This window comes from Rana temporaria, chromosome 2, assembly GCF_905171775.1.
Source record: "Rana temporaria chromosome 2, aRanTem1.1, whole genome shotgun sequence".
NCBI classification, from domain to species: domain Eukaryota; kingdom Metazoa; phylum Chordata; class Amphibia; order Anura; family Ranidae; genus Rana; species Rana temporaria.
In genome coordinates, this window is record NC_053490.1 from 465,435,707 (window position 1) to 465,458,505 (window position 22,799).

General features: G+C 43.8%; 1 protein-coding gene across 1 annotated transcript in view; it reads left to right on the top strand.

Annotated features, from left to right (window-relative positions):
- The window catches only part of CLTRN (collectrin, amino acid transport regulator), a 63,049-nt gene that overhangs the window by 27,721 nt on the left and 12,529 nt on the right, over positions 1-22,799 (top strand). The window contains exons 3-5 of the mRNA XM_040338662.1: positions 6,549-6,631; positions 7,100-7,216; positions 16,288-16,479. Of these exons, the coding sequence (XP_040194596.1) occupies positions 6,549-6,631; positions 7,100-7,216; positions 16,288-16,479 (392 nt within the window). The remainder of the gene's footprint in view (positions 1-6,548; positions 6,632-7,099; positions 7,217-16,287; positions 16,480-22,799) is intronic.

The window sequence follows — 22,799 nt, forward strand, 5'->3', positions numbered from 1 at the left end:
TTTAAACCTATGGTTAAATAACCTATGGGGCCTACACACGATCGGTTTGGACCGATGAAAAGATCCATCAGACCGTTGTCCTCTGGTTAACCTATCGTGTGTATGAGGCCTAAGGGATAGTTTACATTTGCTTCAAAACAAGACTTCGGACACGCTTTATTAAAGTTCTCCTAATGCCAGTCAAAGCTCATGTCACTAAATAAAATAAAAGCTTACAGTCCTGTAAGGGATTTGACAGCTATGATATGAGCTCTGGTACATAAGGCTAAAAGGTCAATACATAAGATACAAACACAATGTATCACACAACATCATTAGGATAGTACAATGTCGGTGGGTACATGAATCTTGACACGTTTCGACCCGTCAAGGTCTTCTTCAGAAGATATGTTTTCTGTGAGGGAATTACATTTAATCAATAAATATATAATTTAAAAGCATATTGCGAACATTGGTAGGCATTCCAAAGCATATTTACCAATCATGTGTGGGGAGCTGCTCTCACTGGTGTGACTCCTTGTAAGCCATGCACGGTCGGTTGGGGTGCGCCCCCCTTTTGGGGTATAGGCTGGTCAGGGGACCTCGTTTTGGGATCATGTGAAGACTTTATTAGAGGACCTCTGGTCATGAGATCTTTCTCAATATATCGTGATTGGTAAATATGCTTTGGAATGCCTGACCTTTTAGCCTTATGTACCAGAGCTCATATCTTAGCTGTCAAATGTCTATTTGTCATGGTTGCCATCAATAAAGCTTAATTTTACAAATTCTATATATTCCATTTCTTAGAGCTCTATGACAAAGCTGATTTAAAGCTTGTTTGAAGCACCTGTAGCTTTTGAGAGGCTTTAATTCAGCTTTAGCTTCGCTTTGTTTTGGAGAAATTGCAGGTGTGAGATATCAACACATACACAGGGCATCCGGCAAGCTTCAACAAAGCTTCAAAAGAACACCACGGAGCTTCATCGAAGCACCACCGATGCCTCATCGAAGCACCACAGAAGCATCAAAAACACATCATAAAAGCTTGTTGAAGCAGTAGGAGCTTTAATGTGCATTGAAGCCGCAGCAAGTGTAAATGAGCCCTTAAGAAGCCAAAAGAGACATTGACGCTGGAGTTAAAAAAGCTAAAAATGATAACTAGATCCGCAGAGTAATCCTTCACTCAGCACTTCGAAACCTGAAGACTCCATGTCACATGTTCCTCCTTACCCATGATTCAGGCCCTCGCAGGATCCCTTTCTCATGGCAACAATATGACCGACCTAAAATACATTGTAAGGCCCTCAAACATTGATATTAAACTTGTGACACGATAAAATATGTAAACACAAACTTTTAAAGTACTGGTGACTTTCACCAACCAAGGGCTCTGCTTATAGCTTGTTTGGACTTGTAAATCTCCTCTGTGTGCTCTGGTTTCCTTTCACAGTTGAAACATTGTGGTCAGTTAACAAGTTTCCACCTAAATTAGTGTATGTATCTACTTTACAGGTCTACAAGTTCCTTTGAGGGCAGGTATTAGAATGAGCAGCATATGTAGTGTTTATAGTGCAATGTAACATTTTAGTGCTATTAAGTAGCTAAAATAATAAAAAAAATTGAAAAGCAGTACAATATCGACTGGTTGCTACTAAATGCAGAGGTCCCGCAAAAAAAATAAAATTTTAAATGCCAGCAGCTACAAATACTGCAGCTGCTGACTTTTAATAAATGGACACTCACCTGTCCAGCGTGCCCACAATGTCGGCAGCAGAAGACAAGCAATCGCTTGTCTCTCTCTGCTGCCCCCCGTTGCCATCCTCGGTGAGGGAATCAGGAAGTGAAGCCTTGCGGCTTCACTGCCCGGTTCCCTACTGCGCGTGCGTGAGTACCGCGGCGCTTTCCCAGTGTTCCCCGCTGTCTCCTGGGACCTGTGTGTTTTCCAGAAGGCAACAGGGGGGGGGGGCAGGAAGTGGAGTGACTCCCGTGGGAGTCTCTCCCCGGGAGTGGGTGCAGATACCTGTATACAGGTATCTGCACCCCTCCCCCCTTAAAGGTGCCAATTGTGACACCAGAGGGGGGAGGGTTCTGAAAAGTGGAAGTTCCATTTTTGGATGGAACTCCGCTTTAATCCTATTTTCCGATTAAAATAAATACAATTATTGACCAGGACAAAATGTCAATATGACTGCTGGCTTTCAGACATGTTCACCTCGAGACTGCTATACTATGATCAATAAAGCCGCATTCATCATGAAAACTATGGGGACAAAGACATTTATGGATGCTGGATATCCGCATCAGTTCATTCAGGGAAATGCAAACAACTCCTTGGTAGTTAAAAATCCTCTGTAAATAAACACTGCCACTATATGACCCTGAAAACCATACACTATGCCGTAAATGTGCACAGCCGTGTAACTGTGAAGTACAGTAACTGACACAGTAAAATAATAGAAAAATCATTACCTTTGAGCAGTGAATGCAGTATACTCAGTGACTGAAAAGTAAAACAGAGTCCCTGTAAATAATCAAATAAAAACACATTACAATTAGCTGCAAATTATATTAAAGGTAAAAAATATATTTCTAGTTGAGTGTAAATTGTTGAGTTATAATTGCAGGTAATTTTTGCTCTGAAATTATATTATTGTATTAAATATAGAGATTTGTACCTCAAACTTCAAAACTACAGGGAGCTCTTACTACACAGAACCCTGAAGGAACGACATGGGCATGCCGTCCCTTCAGAGCAAATGCGGTGGTGACATCACCGGCTGCATCTAAAGTAAAAATCCCCTAAACAGTGCATGTTTACGAGATATTTACTGTACCTATAGGTAAGCCTTATTATAGGCTTACCTGAAGGTAAAAATTTATCCATGGGAGTTTACTCTAAATCTACTTTATAGGGTTTGATTTACTAAAACATACAGACTGTTCACTTAGCAAAGTGAATTTTCCCTCTGCAGGGATGTTTTCCCTCAGGGATGGACTGGCCATTGGGACTACAGGGAGTTTCCCGGTGGGCCGATGGCTCAGTGGGCCGGCTTCAGTGACAGCGGACCACCGCCCCCCCCCCCCTCCGTTCCTCTGTCTCTCCCTTCCCACAGCACTCACCTCCTCTCCCTCACCGCAGAGCTCACCTGGGGGGAGTAAAGAAGCAGGGGGAGGACCAGAGGAGCAGGGGGGACGACAGAGGAGCATGGGGGAGGGGACAGACAGCTGACTCAACAGCTATGGCCTGGGAGTTTCTCACTTCTGCCTAATCTTGTCCCATAAAGGGGGGGGGGGGGGCACCAAACTGATTCTTTGCCCCGGGTGAAATAATGTCTAGCTTCTCCACTGGTACTGCCTATATGAGTACCAGTACCAGCCATTCTACTCTAATAAAGTAGAACGGCTAGTGGCTAGTGAAGGGGGAGAGGGGGCTTGGGTGGCCAGGGGAGGTACGGGAGTTGTCAGGCCGCCATGGGAGAGACCTGTCAAAGTGGGCCAGTCTGGATGAAGTCCAGGGCCAAGTTTTTGTCCCAGTCCAGCCCTGTTTTCCCTTAGCTTAGTAGTGCATGAGGTGAGATCTGTTGACTTTGATCATCCAATCATATGCAAGTAAATATCAAATTGTTTTCCTTGCACACAGGTATTTTTTGCAAAGTACCGTACATTTTCTCATTCACTAAGCTAAGTAAAAATTCCAGAAAATTATATAAAGATGTATACAAACCAACATCTTTGTCCCAGTTTCCAAGATTCCAGATTCCAAGTGCAGGAGTAAGCTTTCAAACTCTAAGCTCAGAGCTACTACATCAGGGAAGAGAAAGAGAATGGAAGGGTGTTCGAATCAGAGAAAGAGCTTTCTCCTGTGGTGGTGAAGGGGAACAGCCACGCCACGGCTAGGCCTCGATCAAGTGCTAAACACACCTAGCGTCAACACGCATTCAACCGCATTTACACGTGTTTATAAGTGTCAAGGGTTTTTTCTGCCAAAACTCTGCTGCTCCTGGATGTGTGCATGGACACATACAGTTGTATTCAAAATTATTCAACCCCCACTGAAATTGATTGTTTTGGCCAGTTTGACATTGATTTTGATCATTCAGTCATCCTGCTTACAATTAAATCAAAGAGGCACGTGTAGGTCAGACAAATATAACATAACATTTATAATGAAATAACCACAAATGTCTTTTCTGTGCTCACATCATTATCAGTTTTATTCAACCCCCAAGTGACATTCAATCTTAGTACTTAGTACAACATCCTTTTACAGTTCTAACAGCTTTTAAACGTGAAGCATAGCTTGACACAAGTGTCTTGCAGCGATCTACGGGTATCTTCGCCCATTCGTCATGGGCAAAAGCCTCCAGTTCAGTCACATTCTTAGGCTTGCGCACTGCAACTGCTTTCTTTAAGTCCCACCAGAGGTTCTCAATCGGATTTAAGTCTGGTGACTGCGATGGCCACTCCAAAATGTTCCAGCCTTTAATCTGCAACCATGCTCTAGTGGACTTGGAGGTATGCTTGGGATCATTGTCCTGTTGAAAGGTCCAACGTCTCCCAAGCCTCAGGTTTGTGACGGACTGCATCACATTGTCATCCAATATCTCCTGGTACTGAAGAGAATTCATGGTACCTTGCACACGCTGAAGCTTCCCTGTACCTGCAGAAGCAAAACAGCCCCAAAGCATGATTGAACCCCCGCCATGCTTCACAGTGGGCAAGGTGTTCTTTTCATCATAGGCCTTGTTCTTCCTCCTCCAAACATAGCATTGATCCATGGGCCCAAACAGTTTAATCAGTCCACAGAACACAATCCCAAAACTTCTGTGGTTTGTCCACATGAATTTTGGCATACTGCAGTCGACTCTTCTTATTCTTTGGAGTCAGCATCTTCTTTCTGCCATGACCAGGTAGCGTTTCAACCGTGCCCTTTGCGTTGAATTTGCGAATGATGCTTCCTATGGTGTCTCTTGGTATGTTTAACATCTTTGCAATCTTTTTATAGCCATTGCCCTTCCTGTGAAGAGTAATCACCTCTTCTCTTGTCTTCCTGGACCATTCTCTTGACCTCACCATGTTTGTAACCACACCAGTAAATGTCTAGAAGGAGCTGAGTATCACAGTCATTTTAAAGCTGCCTAATTAATGCTTATTGGGCTTTATTGCCGCTCCCTGACATTCACAGGTGTTTTCAATACCTGATTGAATACACTTCAATAAACCTCTGTTCTTCAGAGTGGTAGTCTTTAAGGGGTTGAATAATTGTGTAAATGAAGAATTCACAAAATAAACATTTACTACTGTATTACAAAACCAATTGATGTCATTTTAGTTGCATATGGTTCTTTAAGAAGTCCTTGTAGGATTTCATTCTGAATACAATTACAAGTGTACACTAAATTCCCTAAAACCCTTTACAGCATTGGGGGGTTGAATGATTTTGAACACAACTGTAGGTTAACATGCAGGGGAGTTTAGATGCAGGAAAAAACAGACGCTCCTAGAAGCAGCTGCAAGAACGTCCAATGTGCATGAGACCTAAGACAGAGGACAGAGATGTGGGACTGTCCCACATGACACCTGTACTAAGAAGATCACCAGGGTTTTTACTACTGCCCCCCCCCCCCACTTAAGCATACTAGTTCCCAGCCTGTCCTTGACCTCAATACTTTCAGTCACTGATCTGAAACAAGCAGACAGAGTTAAAGGGTCACTAAAGAAATTTTTTTTTTTTTTTAGCTAAATAGCTTCCTTTACCTTACTGCAGTCCTGTTTTCATGTCCTCATTGTTTGTTTTTGCTATGATGTTGCTGTAATCCTTCTCTGTTCTGAACAGTCTGTTTCCTGATGAAAAAAGTCATGGGAGCTTTCTCTCTGTGGCACTAATCAAGGAGGTGTGATTACTGTGTGTCTTAAACCCCTCAGAACCAATCACTTTCGTTTTACAAACCATCACTGCCCTCTATTGGCTCTGTGTCTCTGTACTTCACAGAAGCATGAAACTAGATGCATAAATGAAACTAAAACTACAGGTACATTATATGATTGATTTTTATCTATTTTTAATAATTTTTAAAAGGAATCAGTTAACTATTATGTCTCTATACCCTGTAAACAGTCATTTCAGCAAAACTCCTTTACAACTCCTTTAAGGTGTTGCTAGGATTGTGAAAGACTGGGGCATCCTTGGGCTCCTGGAACAAAGAAAACTGCCGTGTGTGCCTTAAAGCGGTATAATTGTCTACTTTGCGTATACGCTGCGCATTCAGCAGTCAAGCTAGTGTGTGGTTTCTGTTGAGTAGTGTATTTTGATTATTTAACTCATGGGTAATCACCTAATAATAAAATACAATTTTTTTCAAGAGAGTCGATTTTTAAATCTCTTTCCAGCAAGAGAAATGTGTGGGAACTCTGATTATTAGGAATACAGTGAAATTAAAATAATGTTTCTTGCATTTGTTTTATATTGCATTATAATTAAATCACATTGGCCTGCATTCTTTTTTACCTTGATATTTTGATGATATTATATGGTCTGATACTTATTTGTGCCTCCTGTTCTTTAGTACAGCTGGAATACGGATGAAGAATTTTTCTTTAAGGCTGTGATGGCCTTTGTAATGCGAACTCATGTGAACAATACAATTCAGTAAGTTACACTATAAGTGACGTTTTTACTTTTGTTGAAAAATACATAATCCATCACCAGATGAACTATATACATTGCAAGGATTTTATAAAACAATTAGTTGAGAAGGACAGCTTTTGCTATAATCACCTGAGCAATCTCAATGATGTGATAAGACAATCTGCAGTGCCTTTTAGTGATAGAGTATTCCCGTTAGCATAACATACCATATAAAATATATAAATAGAACATCCCATATATGAGTAATACTTTGGATGCAATCTTCATTGTACTCCAATTAGACTAGTAAAATTCAAAATGGAAGTATTACCTCAACCGCCTTACATTTTCTGTCATTGAAACAGTCAGCACGCTCAGATAATTGAATGGATAATGCAAACACATTTCATAAATTTACATGTGACTTGATGGTTGGAAAAGTGTTAATTACTACTAATAATGTGTTGCTATTTTGTATTTTGTATATAGGATCTCCAATATTCTTCTTTGCAATGTAACTCAGAGAGTCTCATTCTGGTTTGTGGTGACGACCCCTTCAAACAGTTCAGAACCTATTGACAGCACAAAAGTGAAAAATGCTATAAGGTATACGCAAAATTTAATAATTTAGTAACATTGCCAAACTATTGTAATTACAGATCTGGAGCTTCTGGGCCAGATTCTCTAAGAAACAGCGTTGGCGTAGTGTAAGTCATTTACACTACGCCACTGCAACTTACTGGAGCAAGTGCCGTATTCGCGAAGCACTTGCTCCGTAATTTGCGGCGACGTAGTGTAAATGGCCCGGCGTATGGCCGTGTAATTCAAAGGGGGCGGCTTGTATTCAAATCAAGCGCGCCCCCGCGACGATTGAACTGCGCATGCGCCAGGCTGAAAAATAGCCCAGTGCGCATGCTCCAGCTCACGACGGAAAACGTCAATGACGCCGACGTGAGCGTCATTAATGTAAAGTCGTATTCGCCGACGAGTTAGTAAAACGACGTAACCGACGGAAAAAGACAACGCGGACCCGACGCCATACTTAACATGGCATACGGCGGACTGGCGTAAGGTTACCCCTCATATAGCAGGGGTAACCTTACGCTTACGTACGCAACGCACATTCGTTTGGGAATCGGCGTATCGAGCTCCCGACAACCCCTTAGTGTGCTAACCCCTGCTACACCGAATTATGGGGGTGTAGAAACATTGAACATTTCTACTAAACAAAGAAGAATCAGCACAAGGGACACGTCATACTAAATGTAAGTTATGTCCCTTCTTTTATGTTTGTAACTTAGGCTTAAAGAAGAGTTCCAGACATTTCTGTGTTTATTAAAAGTCAACAGCTACAAAAAGTGGTAGGTCTTGTGCGACACTGAGAGCTGCTAGGGGGGCAATTCATGCTGCTAATATTTGGCTAAAAAAAAAAACATAAACACAAAAGGCGTCTGCTCCCCTGTGAAATAAAACAATAAAGCTGCCTTCCCTATAGTGAAATACTATTATGACAATAAACCCAAAAAGAAATCGGCGCTATTACCACCTCAAAATATTGGAGTTCAGGTCAGATTTGACATCAGAAGTGAGACAGAAGTGATGACACCAGTGAGGCCTCCAACTAATTTTGCAAATTGCGTCTTCAGGCTTTCCACTCACCGTCACTGGCGCAACGGTGAGTGGGCACTTTTCACATTGGTGGTGGTAATTGGTGTCTTATTGGAAGATCACCCCTCATAAATAAGAAGATCACATCTATGGTGTGGGACTACTACGTTTACTTATGGACTTTATTTATGGACCTTTTTTAGTTGGTTTTAATGCAATATTTTGAGATTTTAATAGCGCAGATTCCTTTTTGGGTTTATTGTCATAATATTTGTCTTTGTTGGGTACTACTGGCTCTCTGGAAACTTTGGGCCAGATCCACAAAGATCTTACGCCGGCGTATCTATTGATACGCCGCGTAAGTTCTACGAAGCCCAGTCGTATCTTTGTTTTGTATCCACAAAACAAGACACGCCTTATTTTTGGTTTCAATCCGACTGACGTACGTCTTAGTACGCCGTGGGATCTTAGGTGCATATTTAGGCTGGCCGCTAGGTGGCGCTTTCGTTGATTTCCGTGTAGAGTATGCAAATTAGCTAGATACGCCGATTCTCAGAAAGTACGTCCGCCCGGCGAATTTTTTTACATCGTTTACGTAAGGCTTTTTTCGGCGTAACGTTACCCCTGGGTCTATGAGGCGTATGCAATGTTAAGTATGGACATCGGGCCAGCGTCAAATTTTCCATCATTTACGTCGTTTGCGTAAAACGTTCGCGAATAGGGCTTTGCGTAAATTACGTTCACGGCATCTAGGTATTGAGGGCGTAATTTAATTTGAAAATTCGACGTGATACTGAGCGTGCGTGCGCATGCGCTCCTTACGAAAAAAGCGTCATTTACGTGGGGTCATGCTTAGTTTACATAAAACACGCCCCCCTGTTCCTCATTTGATTTAGGCGCACTTACGCTGGCAGATTTACGCTACACCGCCGTAACTTTAGCGGCAAGTGCTTTGTGAATTCAGCACTTGCCTTTCAAAGTTGCGGCGGCGTAGCGTTACTACGCCCATTTAAAGTTACACCTATCTACGTGGATCTGGCCCTTTGTGTCTGTAAAGGATTTGATTAGCTAGTCTAGGCCTCATTGGTTCCCATATAAATGCAAGGGTTTTGCATTGCTAAATTTTTACTTGGAAATGCGAGAACTTTTAGGAAATATATTTAGCTTTGAAAGATAATTATTTTAAGAGTTTAGATCAGCCTTTTTCAACATATAAGAACCCTTAAAATAATTTCCTGGTCTCAAGGAAACCCTGCTAAAAATTACTATAACTACAAACTCATGATACACCAGTGTGACGGTCAGTGGGAAGAATTGCCCTTACAGATAGCTAAAAAGATTAATGGTGCCAGTAGGAACTTATCTGAGAGTCAACAATTGCTCATTGTGATTGTGAATTTAGTTAATTTGAGTGTTCAGGAGGGTGTGCGTGTCCAGCGAGATATTCATTGCTTTAGGCTTTGCCTTGTCTACCCATAAACCTGACACCCACAAATTCTGAAACAGTGGAGAAACTCTGGGTAATGAGGTATGAAGATGGGAGAGATGTAGACTGTATGCAAAGTATAGCATTTTTTGGTCTGCTATCTCTATGCTCTGGATGTTTGGATTAGATCTGATATCCACTGACAAAGATTCAAGTACTAAAACAAAAAATATAATCACAGTGTGGCATCCTTGTCTAGTGCCTCATTGAATCTGGAAATAGTCTGAGGAGTAGCATACCTGGTATGTTATTCAGGTTGTGAATATAGAACAGAGATTAACTTAAAGGGGTGGTTCCCCTAAAAATAAAGTTTTGACATTGCATTTGCTATAATAATTACAGTTAGAATTGGCTGGTCTTATGTAAAAAATACCTCCGTACGTAGCGTTTGTATTATTCGTTCCCACCGCCACTTCCGGGTACGATGCTGGCGGTGGGCGTTCCTTATTGATGGACAGGCATCCGACCGACGCATCCATCGCGTCACGAGATGCCGAAAGAAGCCGAACGTCGGTGCGCTCTATACGGCGCATGCGCAACGACGTTCGGCTTCTTTCGGCATCTCGTGACGCGATGGATGCGTCGGTCGGATGCCTGTCCATCAATAAGGAACGCCCACCGCCAGCATCGTACCCGGAAGTGGCGGTGGGAACGAATAATACAAACGCTACGTACGGAGGTATTTTTTACATAAAACCAGCCAATTCTAACTGTAATTATTATAGCAAATGCAATGTCAAAACTTTATTTTTAGGGGAACCACCCCTTTAAGAAACTCATTTTAGAAGTTCCATTTCTGAAAAGTGAATGTGAGGTAATCCCAAAATCCATAGTCTTGAATGTATATGCATAGGCAAGAATGATTAACTGGATAACACAATGTATATTGTTTCTAGCTTGTCTTTTGGGTAAAAATGCAACCTGGTCTCTATGCACAATCAATCCAAGGAAGGAGTTTAATCTGCGTTCCAATATGTTTGTTGATATATATATTTTTTCCAATACTTTATTTAACCTCCTGAGACCGCGCTATAGTCAAGTGACGGCTACAGCGCGGATCTCAAAATCCAACTAGCCGTCAATTGACGTCCGCCCATTTGGGCGTTCCCCGCGCGCGCTCCAGAGCGCGCAGCGGGGAACTTCTGTGTTGGCCGTGTCCCTTGGACACAGCCAATTACAGATCGCCGCAAACGGCCAATCAGAGTGGCCGTTTGCGATGCGATCTGTGCGGCCAATGAGAGATGATCTCATATGTAAACATATGAGATCATCTCTCATTGCCGGCTCACACAGAGACAGCGTCCTGTCTCTGGAGAGGAGACCGATCTGTGTCCCTTGTACATAGAGACACAGATCGGTCACCCCCCCCACCTACAGTTAGAACACTATATAGGGAACATATTTAACCCCTTCCTCACCCCCTAGTGTTAACCCATTCAATGCCAGTCACATTTATACAGTAATTAGTGAATATTTATAGCACTGATCGCAGTATAAATGTGAATGGCGCCAAAAATGTGTCAAAAGTGTCCGATGTGTCCGCCATAATGTCGCAATCCCAATAAAAATCGCAGATCGCCGCGATTTCTAGTAAAAAAAATAATAATAAAAAATAATAATTCCGTCCCCAATTTTGTAGGCGCTATAACTTTTGCGCTTATTGCAATTTTTTTTTCCCCAAAAATATGTAGAAGAATACGTATCGGCCTAAACTGAGAAAAAAAAATGTGTTTTTTTTTTTTAAATTGGGCTATTTATTATAGCAACAAGTAAAAAATATTGTATTTTTTTTTCAAAATTGTCACACTTTTTGGCTTATAGCGCAAAAAATAAAAACCGCACAGGCGATCAAATACCACCAAAAGAAAGCTCTACTTGTGGGGGAAAAAAGGACGTCAATTTTGTTTGGGAGCCACGTCGCACGACCGCGCAATTGTCAGTTAAAATTACGCAATGCCGGAAGCTGAAATTTCACCTGGGCAGGAGGGGGGTATATGTGCCCAGTAAGCAAGTGGTTAAAGAGAACACATGGTAAATGCAGAAACCACACTGCTGGTGTATACAATGGAACACATCCACCCGCCAGGCACTTTTTCCAGGCCTGGGGATCCATCATTATAGGCTCCGCCACTCCTCAGAATAGACATAGACTAAAACATTTTCTCTTCTCTCTTCGTGGTCACCAGGTCCTCCATCGCATTAATTTCGTACACTCTTTTCAGACGGCAACTGTCAGTGGCTGTGTCTGCTTCCAAAACAATGGGAAGCAGCTCTACGCTGCTGTGAGCAGGAGAGGTAGAATGGATCTTACTTGGAATCTTGTGATGATGCAGGAGGAAAAATGCAGGATCCCTCGATAACTCCCGATCAGTGAATTTTTGAGGAATGTGGTGGACCATCCTATGAATTTTCACCGGCATGTAATACTACGAGGTCAGCACCTTAAACCCAGCCTCCTGGTGTTTAGTGCAAATAGAAGTTTTGTGAAAGAATAGAATAATTTTTTCCACTTCTCGTTCCCACCCGGTGATATAAGGAGGTCTGAAGTCCAGTGACAGAGCTATCAGCAGCTGGTAGGTCTGAGAGACCGCGTGACGCAGTGGAGACTGTTCCAGACAGAATGGTTCAAAGGTACTAAGGCATCTCTGAAAGGTCTCTGGAGGGGCCAATTGTAATTTTTCTCAGAAAGACAGGCCCGCAAAAGCTGGGTCCTTAATGACTCGCTGTCTGGTCATCCATTGTCTGGTCATCCATTGTCCATTGGCAATGAAATGAATGGCCTGGGATCGCCTTACCACTTTTAATTCCTGGAATCTAGAGTCATGGGGGCCAGGGCCAAAAGCAGGGTTGCCCACTATGGGGGCAAGCAGTGAAGAGTTCTGAGCGATAGAGAAGTTGTGGAACCCCTTCAGACATATCTGTCATGTCTCCCCCACCGTGGGGTGGCCTAATATCCGGCTAGGCAAATTTGTTTGGCTCCATGGCAGCGCTTCCAGCGAAATCCCTGCTAGGATCTGCTCCACTTGTACCCACTGCTTAAGAGGGCCATGGTGACACCAATCCAGGGCACGTGTCAAATGGCAAGCCATATGGTAGAGGTTGGCATCCGGCAAAGCCATGCCCCCCAGTAGCTTTGGTAGACACAGAATTGACTGTGCCAGGTGGGGGGGGGGGGGTTTCAGGGCCCATAAGAAAGTAACAAGAGCTTGGTTCACTGCCCTAAGGAAGAAGAACGGGACCTGAATGGGGAGGGCCTGAAAGTGGTAAAGCAGGCGGGGCATAATATTAATTTTCACTATGCTACACCGTTCAAACCAAGAGAATAAGCCGTGTTGCCAGGACAGATGATGTTTTTTGATGGCTGCCAGAGGAGTTTAATAATAAAATATCTTCTATCCTACTGTGTAAAATGATATCCAGGTACTTTATATGCGATGTGGCCTCATAGAAATAAACCCCACTTAATCAGTATGAACTAGTTGTGGAATCATTTCTATCAAGCGTATCAACAGTATTTTGGTGATCAATTTAAGTTCCACATTTATAAGAGAGATCGGCCGATCATTTTGGCAGTTTAGTGGGTCTTTTCCCTCCTTTGGAATCTCTGTGATATATGCACTGTGTATCATCCGGGAGGGGTAGTCCCCTTCCCTGCAGCATTATATGCCGAATAAAAGTATGGAGTCCAGAGATCTCCAAAGGTCTTGTAATGTAAGAGGGAGTACCCATCCGGGCCCGTGGCTTTGCCCGGTTGCATTTGTGCTATCGCTATAGCCACTTCCTGTACCGAAAGAGGCTCTTCTAATGTGGCCAAGTTCTCATATGAGAGGCAGCGAAGTCCTGACCTCTGAATGTAATCCTGTATGGCCTTATATTTGGAAGATTTCTCCATATCGGACGTACAGTAGGCTGAGGAAGATTATAAAGAGAGGTATAATACCTTTGGAATATTTCTGCAATCTCCTCTATCGTATGGACCTTGGTTTGACCATCATTAATAAGTTCGGAGACAAACGTGCAAGCTTGCTGGACTCTAAGAGCACATGCCAGCAGTTTCCCACACTTGTTACTATGTTCCTAGAACGTGCATCTGCATTTAGCAATCCTGGTTTTAAATCTATCCAGAGCCAGAGAACGCAATTGGTTTCTCAGAACCGTAAGGTCCGCTAGAGCCCTGTCTGTCAGCAATTTCTCATGAGTGGCCTCCAGGGTCCTAATCTTTTCCAAGAGATCCACAGTTTTGCTAAGCTCTGGCCTTTTTGTGACGGGACGCAATCTGTAAGAGGTTACCTTGGCTGGAGTCCATATTGCAGAGTTGTATGCTCACCCTTACAAATACACAAAGCCAACGATAACAAAGTAAGAAGCTACCTGGTCTGTGAGTCTGTGCACAGGGGCTTGACAGGGATTTGCCAAAGGATGGTCAAAGTTAAGCCGTGGTCAGGGATTCCAGAATTCAGGATACACGATAAACATAGCCAGGGTCAGAAGCCGGAGTCAGTCTTGTAGCTGAAACAAAGCACAGGAACACAGGAACCTTTGGCAATGACAGGACAATCACAATGAACTGACAAATCCCTCAGAGTGAGGCAGTGTTTTATACCCTAGTTGATTGGGTAACCTGCCTCAGCTGGACCAGGAGAGACAGGTGCAAATTGCAAGGAGATCAGCACATCATTCAGAACCACCTTAGCTGGAAAGCAAGCAGAATACCAAACTGAGGAGTGGCTCAGAGGTAAAGAACCGAAGCAGCAACAGAGAGGTCCCAGGTTCAATGCCACTTGGGGCATGACCACACCTTGCCGTCTGCTTGGCACGGTAGGGACCGTGACACAATCTTAATAAGGGTTCCCCATATATAGCTTTTATGCACCTCCCATACCATCATTGGAGCACTAGCCAGGCTCACGTTAGAAGACAAAAAGCGTCTCAGCTCCCTGGATACCTCCTCAATGACTTCCGGGGTTTGAATCAATGATTCATTCAACTTCCACATCCACTGTTTAGGGATGGGGGAGCAAATCTATGTCTAAAAATAACGGAGCACGATTCGAGAAAGTGATTGAGCCAATAAAGGCGGATGTGACTCTGGACAAGAGAGATTGAGGCATCAAAAATAGGTAAATTCTGGTGTAGAAATCATGGGGGTGTGAGTGAAAATTTATAATCATGTTGATTTGGGTGTAGAACATGCCAAAAATCCACAAGGTGGAAGGCATAAAAATAATTCTTTAAGCATTTCAGTGTGGCATAGTAGACCTGAGAGGCCCTCCTGGAAGCATCCAGGGTCAGATCCTTTGGTGAAATTCATATCACCCCCCATGATCACTACACATTCCGCAAAATCACCTAATTTAGCAAGAACTTGGCAAACTGATTCAAGTTAGGGAGGTAGATGTTTACCAGGGTGACCAAAGAGCCTTCGATGGTCCCCTTCACAAAAATAGCTCATCCCTCTGCATCACGCCACTGATCCCTGAACGGCCAAGGGGTCGAGCTGCAGGCCAAAATACTAACTCCCTTTGATTTAGAATCAGGAGAGCACTGGTGTTGTGCCATTGGCAAAGAGCAATCATAGAGTTTTGGTAGTTTATCAGCACGAAAATGTGTCTCCTGGAGGAAGCAAACATGAGCTTTCATATGTTTCAGATCAGTGAGTATCATGGAGCATTTCTCTGGAGTGTTTAACCCCTTCATATTGATGGAAACGAGATAGGCTCTGTTTTACACGTAGTCATAGTGGAGGCTGGTGGTTGAATGGGAGAAAAAATGGGGAGGGGGGGGTGGGAGGCATGGAAAGGGGGTAGCAGAAGAAAGAGAGAAAAATAAGTAGAGGAAACCAGAAGGCTTTGTTAATATTTGAATTTCACATTGGATTTGCGTTGGGCTTACCGTAAATAGCACTACTATGATTTTAACTATGGTTAAAGAATAGTGCAGAGCTGAAGTTTCTGAGATTTTTTTGTAGAATTGCAGATCACAGGGAAATAATTGATTTTTTATCACTTCCAATAAGTCAACAGTATATCAGCATCTAACATGGTTAAATAATGGGATGGTATAGATGGAAAGATATGCTTCAGAACAAGGTTTTGGCTTAATTTTGTTATAGGGAAATAGTGTCAGTATTGACAGACAGACATTTATTTAGATGGGTTTGGAATTCCTGTAAAATCTCATCATTATCCATTTTTATGCACTTACAATAGTAGACTCCCTTGGCACTGTGTTTTTCTGGAGAAACAGAGGTAATTGAATGAGAATTTTCAGCCCTGACATCAAATTTTAAATTTGTAATGACCGGTGGTATCCTTTCTGATATGGAGTTATCAACAGGAATAACATTTTGGTTACATCAAGTCCATAAGACTCACATGGGAAATTTTATGTTACGAATTTCATTATTGCAAGAAATGCTTTCTTATCCCACTTATATTAAGTTTTATGGACTTCTAAAATTAATAAAGGTGAGCTTTAAATTTTTTTTATATTATATTGAAGTACACTTGTATTATTAATTGCGAGTTTGTGTTATATAAAAAGGATACATAACATTTAGAATTTTTTGTGAATGTGTTTACAGGCTTGAAAGGAACAGGATTAACAGTGCATTTCTTTTAAATGACAATACTTTGGAGTTTGTTGATATACCGCCTACAATTGCTCCAGTAACCAGTCATTCCAATCAGTCTTGGCTTGTCGTGTTTGGGGTTGTGGCTGGTCTTCTAGGACTGGCAAGCATTCTCCTTACAGTCTCAGGAATAAAGCGATATAGGTAAGTTATAAATGTTAAGTTGCATGTCATTAGATCAATCTACTGTATATATATATTTTTTAAACAATATAATTTTATTAATAATAATCTCGTATGAAAAGAGAGAAACAATTTATGACAACAAATGATAATATAGACAGAAACATAATGTATGGTTAAGAATTAGAACTAGAAATAGAGGGCCAGATCCACAAAAACCTGACGTAACTTAAAAAATCCAATTTAAGTTACACTGGCTTAAAGTTTCTACCTAAGTGCCTGATCCACAAAGCACTTATCTAGAAATTTCAGGCTGTGTAACTAAAATTCCGCCGGCGCAAGGCGTTCCTATTCAAATGGGGCGAGTCCCATTTAAATGAGGCGCGCTCCCGCGCCGGCCGTACTGCGCATGCGCGTCGGCCGTACTGCGCATGCGCGAAGTTACGTTACGCCGAGTTTTGAGGATCGCGACGGCTTAAAGTTGCGTCGGGGAAAAAAAAAATTACAGCGGCATGCATTCCTGAGGGAGAACTCCATGCCAATTTTCAAAGAAAAAACCGGCATGGGTTCCCCCCCCAGGAGCATACCAGGTCCTTAGGTCTGGCATGGGTTGTAAGGAGACCCCCCCACGCCGAAAAATTGACGTAGGGGGTCCCCCTACAATCCATACCAGACCCGTATCCAAAGCACGGTACCCGGCCGGCCAGGAAGGGAGTGGGGACGAGCGAGCGCCCCCCCCCCTCCTGAGCCGTGCCAGGCCGCGTGCCCTCAACATGGGGGGGTTGGGTGCTCTGGGGCAGGGGGGCGCACTGCGGGCCCCCCCACCCCAGAGCACCCTGTCCCCATGTTGATGAGGACAGGACCTCTTCCCGACAACCCTTGCCATTGGTTGTCGGGGTCTGCGGGCGGAGGCTTATCGGAATCTGGGAGTCCCCTTTAATAAGGGGGCCCCCAGATACCGGCCCCCCACCCTAAGTGAATGGATATGGGGTACATCGTACCCCTATCCATTCACCTGGAGGCAAAAAGTAAAAGTTAATAAACACACAACACAAGGCTTTTTAAAATATTTTATTATTCTGCTCCGGACGCCCCCCCTGTCTTCGTTATTAGCTCAATTACCAGGGGGGGCTTCTTCTTCCGCTCTCCGGGGGTCTTCCGCTCTCCGGGGGGGCTTCTCCGGACTCCGGGGGGGCTTCTTCCATCTTCTCCCCTCTTCCGCTCTTGACTCGGCGAACCCCGGTTCTTCTGCAGCTCTCCGGTGCCTTCTTCTTCAGCGCTGGCTGCCTGCTATGTTTGTGTGTTAGCTCGATTTCAAACAGGCAGCCGGCGCGGTCTTCTGTGGCGTCAGGGTCTTCTGGTCTTCTGTTCTTCCGATGTTGCCTCGTCGCCTGTTGTCGCTGTAATGATGGAAGCGCGCCTTGCATCACATTTATATAGGCATCACCGTCCCATCATGCTCCGGTAGGTACCCACGTGGTGGGTGCCTACCCACGTGCACCCACCACGTGGGTACCTACCGGAGCATGATGGGACGGTGATGCCTATATAAATGTGATGCAAGGCGCGCTTCCATCATTACAGCGACAACAGGCGACGAGGCAACATCGGAAGAACAGAAGACCAGAAGACCCTGACGCCACAGAAGACCGCGCCGGCTGCCTGTTTGAAATCGAGCTAACACACAAACATAGCAGGCAGCCAGCGCTGAAGAAGAAGGCACCGGAGAGCTGCAGAAGAACCGGGGTTCGCCGAGTCAAGAGCGGAAGAGGGGAGAAGATGGAAGAAGCCCCCCGGAGTCCGGAGAAGCCCCCCCGGAGAGCGGAAGACCCCCGGAGAGTGGAAGAAGAAGCCCCCCCTGGTAATTGAGCTAATAACGAAGACAGGGGGGGCGTCCGGAGCAGAATAATAAAATATTTTAAAAAGCCTTGTGTTGTGTGTTTATTAACTTTTACTTTTTGCCTCCAGGTGAATGGATAGGGGTACGATGTACCCCATATCCATTCACTTAGGGTGGGGGGCCGGTATCTGGGGGCCCCCTTATTAAAGGGGACTCCCAGATTCCGATAAGCCTCCGCCCGCAGACCCCGACAACCAATGGCAAGGGTTGTCGGGAAGAGGTCCTGTCCTCATCAACATGGGGACAGGGTGCTCTGGGGTGGGGGGGCCCGCAGTGCGCCCCCCTGCCCCAGAGCACCCAACCCCCCCATGTTGAGGGCACGCGGCCTGGCACGGCTCAGGAGGGGGGGGGCGCTCGCTCGTCCCCACTCCCTTCCTGGCCGGCCGGGTACCGTGCTTTGGATACGGGTCTGGTATGGATTGTAGGGGGACCCCCTACGTCAATTTTTCGGCGTGGGGGGGGTCCCCTTACAACCCATACCAGACCTAAGGGCCTGGTATGCTCCTGGGGGGGAACCCATGCCGGTTTTGTTTTTTACAAATTGACGTGGAGTTCTCCCTCAGGAAAGCATACCAAATGCCGTCGCTGCAATGGGCCTTTACAAGGTGTGACTAACTTTACACTTTGTAAAACGAGCCCTAATTTTACACTTGCAAAATAACACTTACGGCGCAAAAAAGAAGCTAGAAAGCTTTGTGGATCGCCTTAAGTGCTAATTTGCATACTAGCAACGGCATTTCGACTCGAAATGCCCCCAGCGGCGGATGCGGTACTGCATCCTAAAATTAGGCAGTGTAAATCAATTACACATGCCGGATCTTCTGTGTAACTTTGGAAAAAGCCTTTTGAGGATCGTTTCCAAAGTTACACACAGACTGAACAGCACTTAAGTCGGAGTATCTCTTTTGAGGATCTGGCCCAGATTGTATTACTCCCTGCGTCTTCATCACCAGGCTTGCAAAAGTTTTGCAGGTTTTCCTGCTGCTCTCAATCCATCCGCTCTAGCCAATCAGCGGCCAGGCTGAGCGGCGAAGAGGATCTCGGGACCGCTTGTGACTTTCGAGGTGTCAGGTAAGTATAACGGGGGCTCGGGGGGGGGGGGGGGGGGGGGGGGGGTGGTTTCAGCATCCAATGTTTTTTCACCTTAATGCATAGATTGCATTAAGGTGAAAATAAAAATTCTTTACAACTCCTTTAAGTGGTGCTGGGGAGGTTTTGAAGTGCTACATAGAAAGGTCATATCCTTTTAATCTAGAAACACTTTTAAGGATCTAAATGAGAACTTTTTTTGCATAATTATCACAGATCTCAGATAGGGGTCTAATTAAAATTCCTCATAAAAACAAATAGTATTTTCTGCCAAATACTTGTAAACTTGAATTGTTAGATGAAAAATAACAGACAGACCTCCAAGGTCTGTTTTAATGGTTTACGTCAGAGCAGTATGACTCACTAAATGATAATGAATATTCTTGTTTGTATTGTGTGAGAGATTACAATTATACAAAAGTTGTTGTGTTTTTTGTTTTTTATACTTTAAGCCCAAGGCATAAATGGCTGCAATGGTTCATCATAATTTATCCTTAGAAAATTATTGAATACAAAATTGAAAAATGTGCCAAATTGTTTTGATGATTACTGTAATCTGTCCTCTTCTTACTCTCCTACTATGTTTCATGAATTGTTATTTTGAATATGAGGCTCAAATAGCTGAAATATAGTAAAACCAAACGTATTTTCTTTATCGTACACCACGGGACACAGAGCCATTACATAATGGGTTAAGGGTCACCATCTGTGATTGGACACTGGCACAACCAATTAAAGACAGTTCCCCTCCATATAACCTTTCCCATCAGGGAAGTACCTCAGTTTTTTCGCCAGTGTCTAAAGGTGTTGGACACGATAGGATGCTAAAAGGAAAGCTCTGCCAAAGAGACCCTCTGGGGGTAAAAGAACTATGCTTCCGGACCCACCCAAGATGCCTAAAGTAGGTCAAAACTGGATGGGATCCGGGCCTCATGCACGAGGCGTCGCCTGTAATGTCTCTCTTCGGAGGACTGGACTCTGAGGTTCAGCACTTTCGCTACTTCGCTAAAAGTCCTGGTCAGAGTCTTTTACAAGGCCCAGGGGAGAAGTATCCTTTAAATAGGAACTCATATCCCTGAAGGTTGGCACACACTGCCCGCCGTGAGGGACAAAGTTTGGTACCGTCTGATCAAAGAACCTGCGGCGCGGATAAGGTAAGAGGTTAGAGTCCTAAAAATCTATTTTAAGGATATTTTCTATACTTTAAAGTGAGGTGTCTTCTCTAAAGCTGCCACTGGGGGGAGTGAAGAGACTCATCACGTGTGTATGTTAGGAAGAAAACTAAATTTCCCTGCTGCAGTTTGGCTTCAGGTCTCCTCCTCCCTCCTCCTCCTCTCTAAGCACTAACAAGGCGACAAGAGGTTAGTAAGAGGGAAACAAACAAACAGGACATGTTTTAAAAACCATCACTGTACTTAAGGCTTCACTAAAGGTGGAAAGCATAGGAGGGGGGAAAAAACTCACCACAAACGATCGCCGCCATTGCCGGGCGCGCGCACGCGGGGGCATGCTTTTATCGGAGACGGCGCGCGCATGTGCAAAAAACGACGCCAAATTCATAAACGCCATAAAAGGAACCACAAAGCCCAGCAGACTTTTGCCTTGAAGGGAACAGCAGCATTACAAGGGACACGTGAGACTCCGTGTGGTTGGGGCTTGTACTACCAAAGAGAGACACTCACTTGGGCATTGAAACTGTGTGTTTGAAAGTTGCATACTTTATGTAGATTGATAAACTGAGCACAGTAGTATATGCTTTTGAGTACCTTGGCTTTGCATAAGCAATATGACCAGGACAAAAAAGAAGCCACTTGAGGCGGAAGGCTCTAGCACTGCTGGCTCAGCACCTTCCTCACCGGTATTAGCCAATGCACCTGTACAGGATGAGCCATTGCCGCTATCTGGGATAGTGGGTTCTCCGGTGAGGCCTGGGCCTGCGTATGTCACCAAAGACACTTTAGCAGTAGCCCTAGACAATTTAGAAGGAAGAATCGCTACGTTAATCGCTAAATCCTTAAAAAAGGATAAAAAGCGAAACAGATCCCCTTCTGTGGTAGACCTCCTTTCAGAAATATCTGAGGATGAGGATGATGCATCTCCTACAGAAGATAAGGATGAGGAGTCAGATGAATCAGGAGTATCAGAGGAGACATTCTCTGCATCCCAGATCCTGAAGTTGCAGGTGCAATGTTATGCGGGAACAGTGCGTTCCACATTTAAGTTACCTTCTTCAGGGTTAACTGAATCACCTGTCTCCTCCCTGGGTTCATTAAAAGCCCAGCAGGGTGCAAGCTCCTTCCCAGTGCACCCGTTACTAGAGGGACTAATCTAAGCAGACTGGCAACATCCAGACAGGCGTTTCTCACCTCCTAAAAAATGTGACATTCTTTATCCTATGGAGGAAAAGTTTTCCAAGAAATGGAGCCTACCATCGGTAGATGCAGCTATTTCTTGTATAAATAAGAACCTGACCTGCCCGGTGGATAATGCACAGGTGTTTAAAGATCCAGCTGAAAAAAAATTGGAATCTCTACTAAAATCCTCTTTTCTTTTGGCCAGTTCAGTTACCCAACCTGCTGTAGCAGCAGTCGGTATGTGTCAGGTCATCAAACAACAGATAAAACAAGGGCTAAAAGATTTGCCTCCAGAACAGGTAACATTTTGGGAGAATTTACCTAAAGCCTTATGTTTTACAATAGATGCTATGAGAGATTATATCCCACAAGCATCGCGCCTTACACTCCAGTTAGTGCAAACATTGGTCAGCAGAGACTCCATGCAAAAAACTTTTGGCCAGTTTCCCCTTCCATGGTGAACGCCTATTTGGGGACGACCTGGAAAAATATATCCAGAAGATATCAAGTGGAAAAAACACTCTTTTACCTGAGAAATAGAAAAACAATAGGCCTTGTTTTAAACGTTCTTTTTCCCCAGTTCTGGGAAAACCTGCCTTCACCCAGTGGCGACGGCCTTTTCAGCCAGCCTCAAAGGCCAAAGAAAATCAGGCTCAGAAAAACAAGATTTGTGTATTTGTGAAGTGTATTGCGCTAACTTATATAAACATTTTACCACAACTGATCCTGTGAACTTGTTACCCAAAAAACAAAAAGTATGTACATGTGTCTATGATTATTAATTATTGTGCAAACAATCACCAAATAGTGTGCCAAAAATACCAATACAGTGCCCTGTGCCAAACTATAACATCTGAATTTCTCAATCCATCAAAAAAATGTGAAATAAATCCAAAAAGATTTCAAATATGCTACTGTTACAATCCACAGCTTGAATGTGCCCCAAGAAAGCAAGAAAAATGTATTTTATACAAAAAAATATAAAACAAATATATATG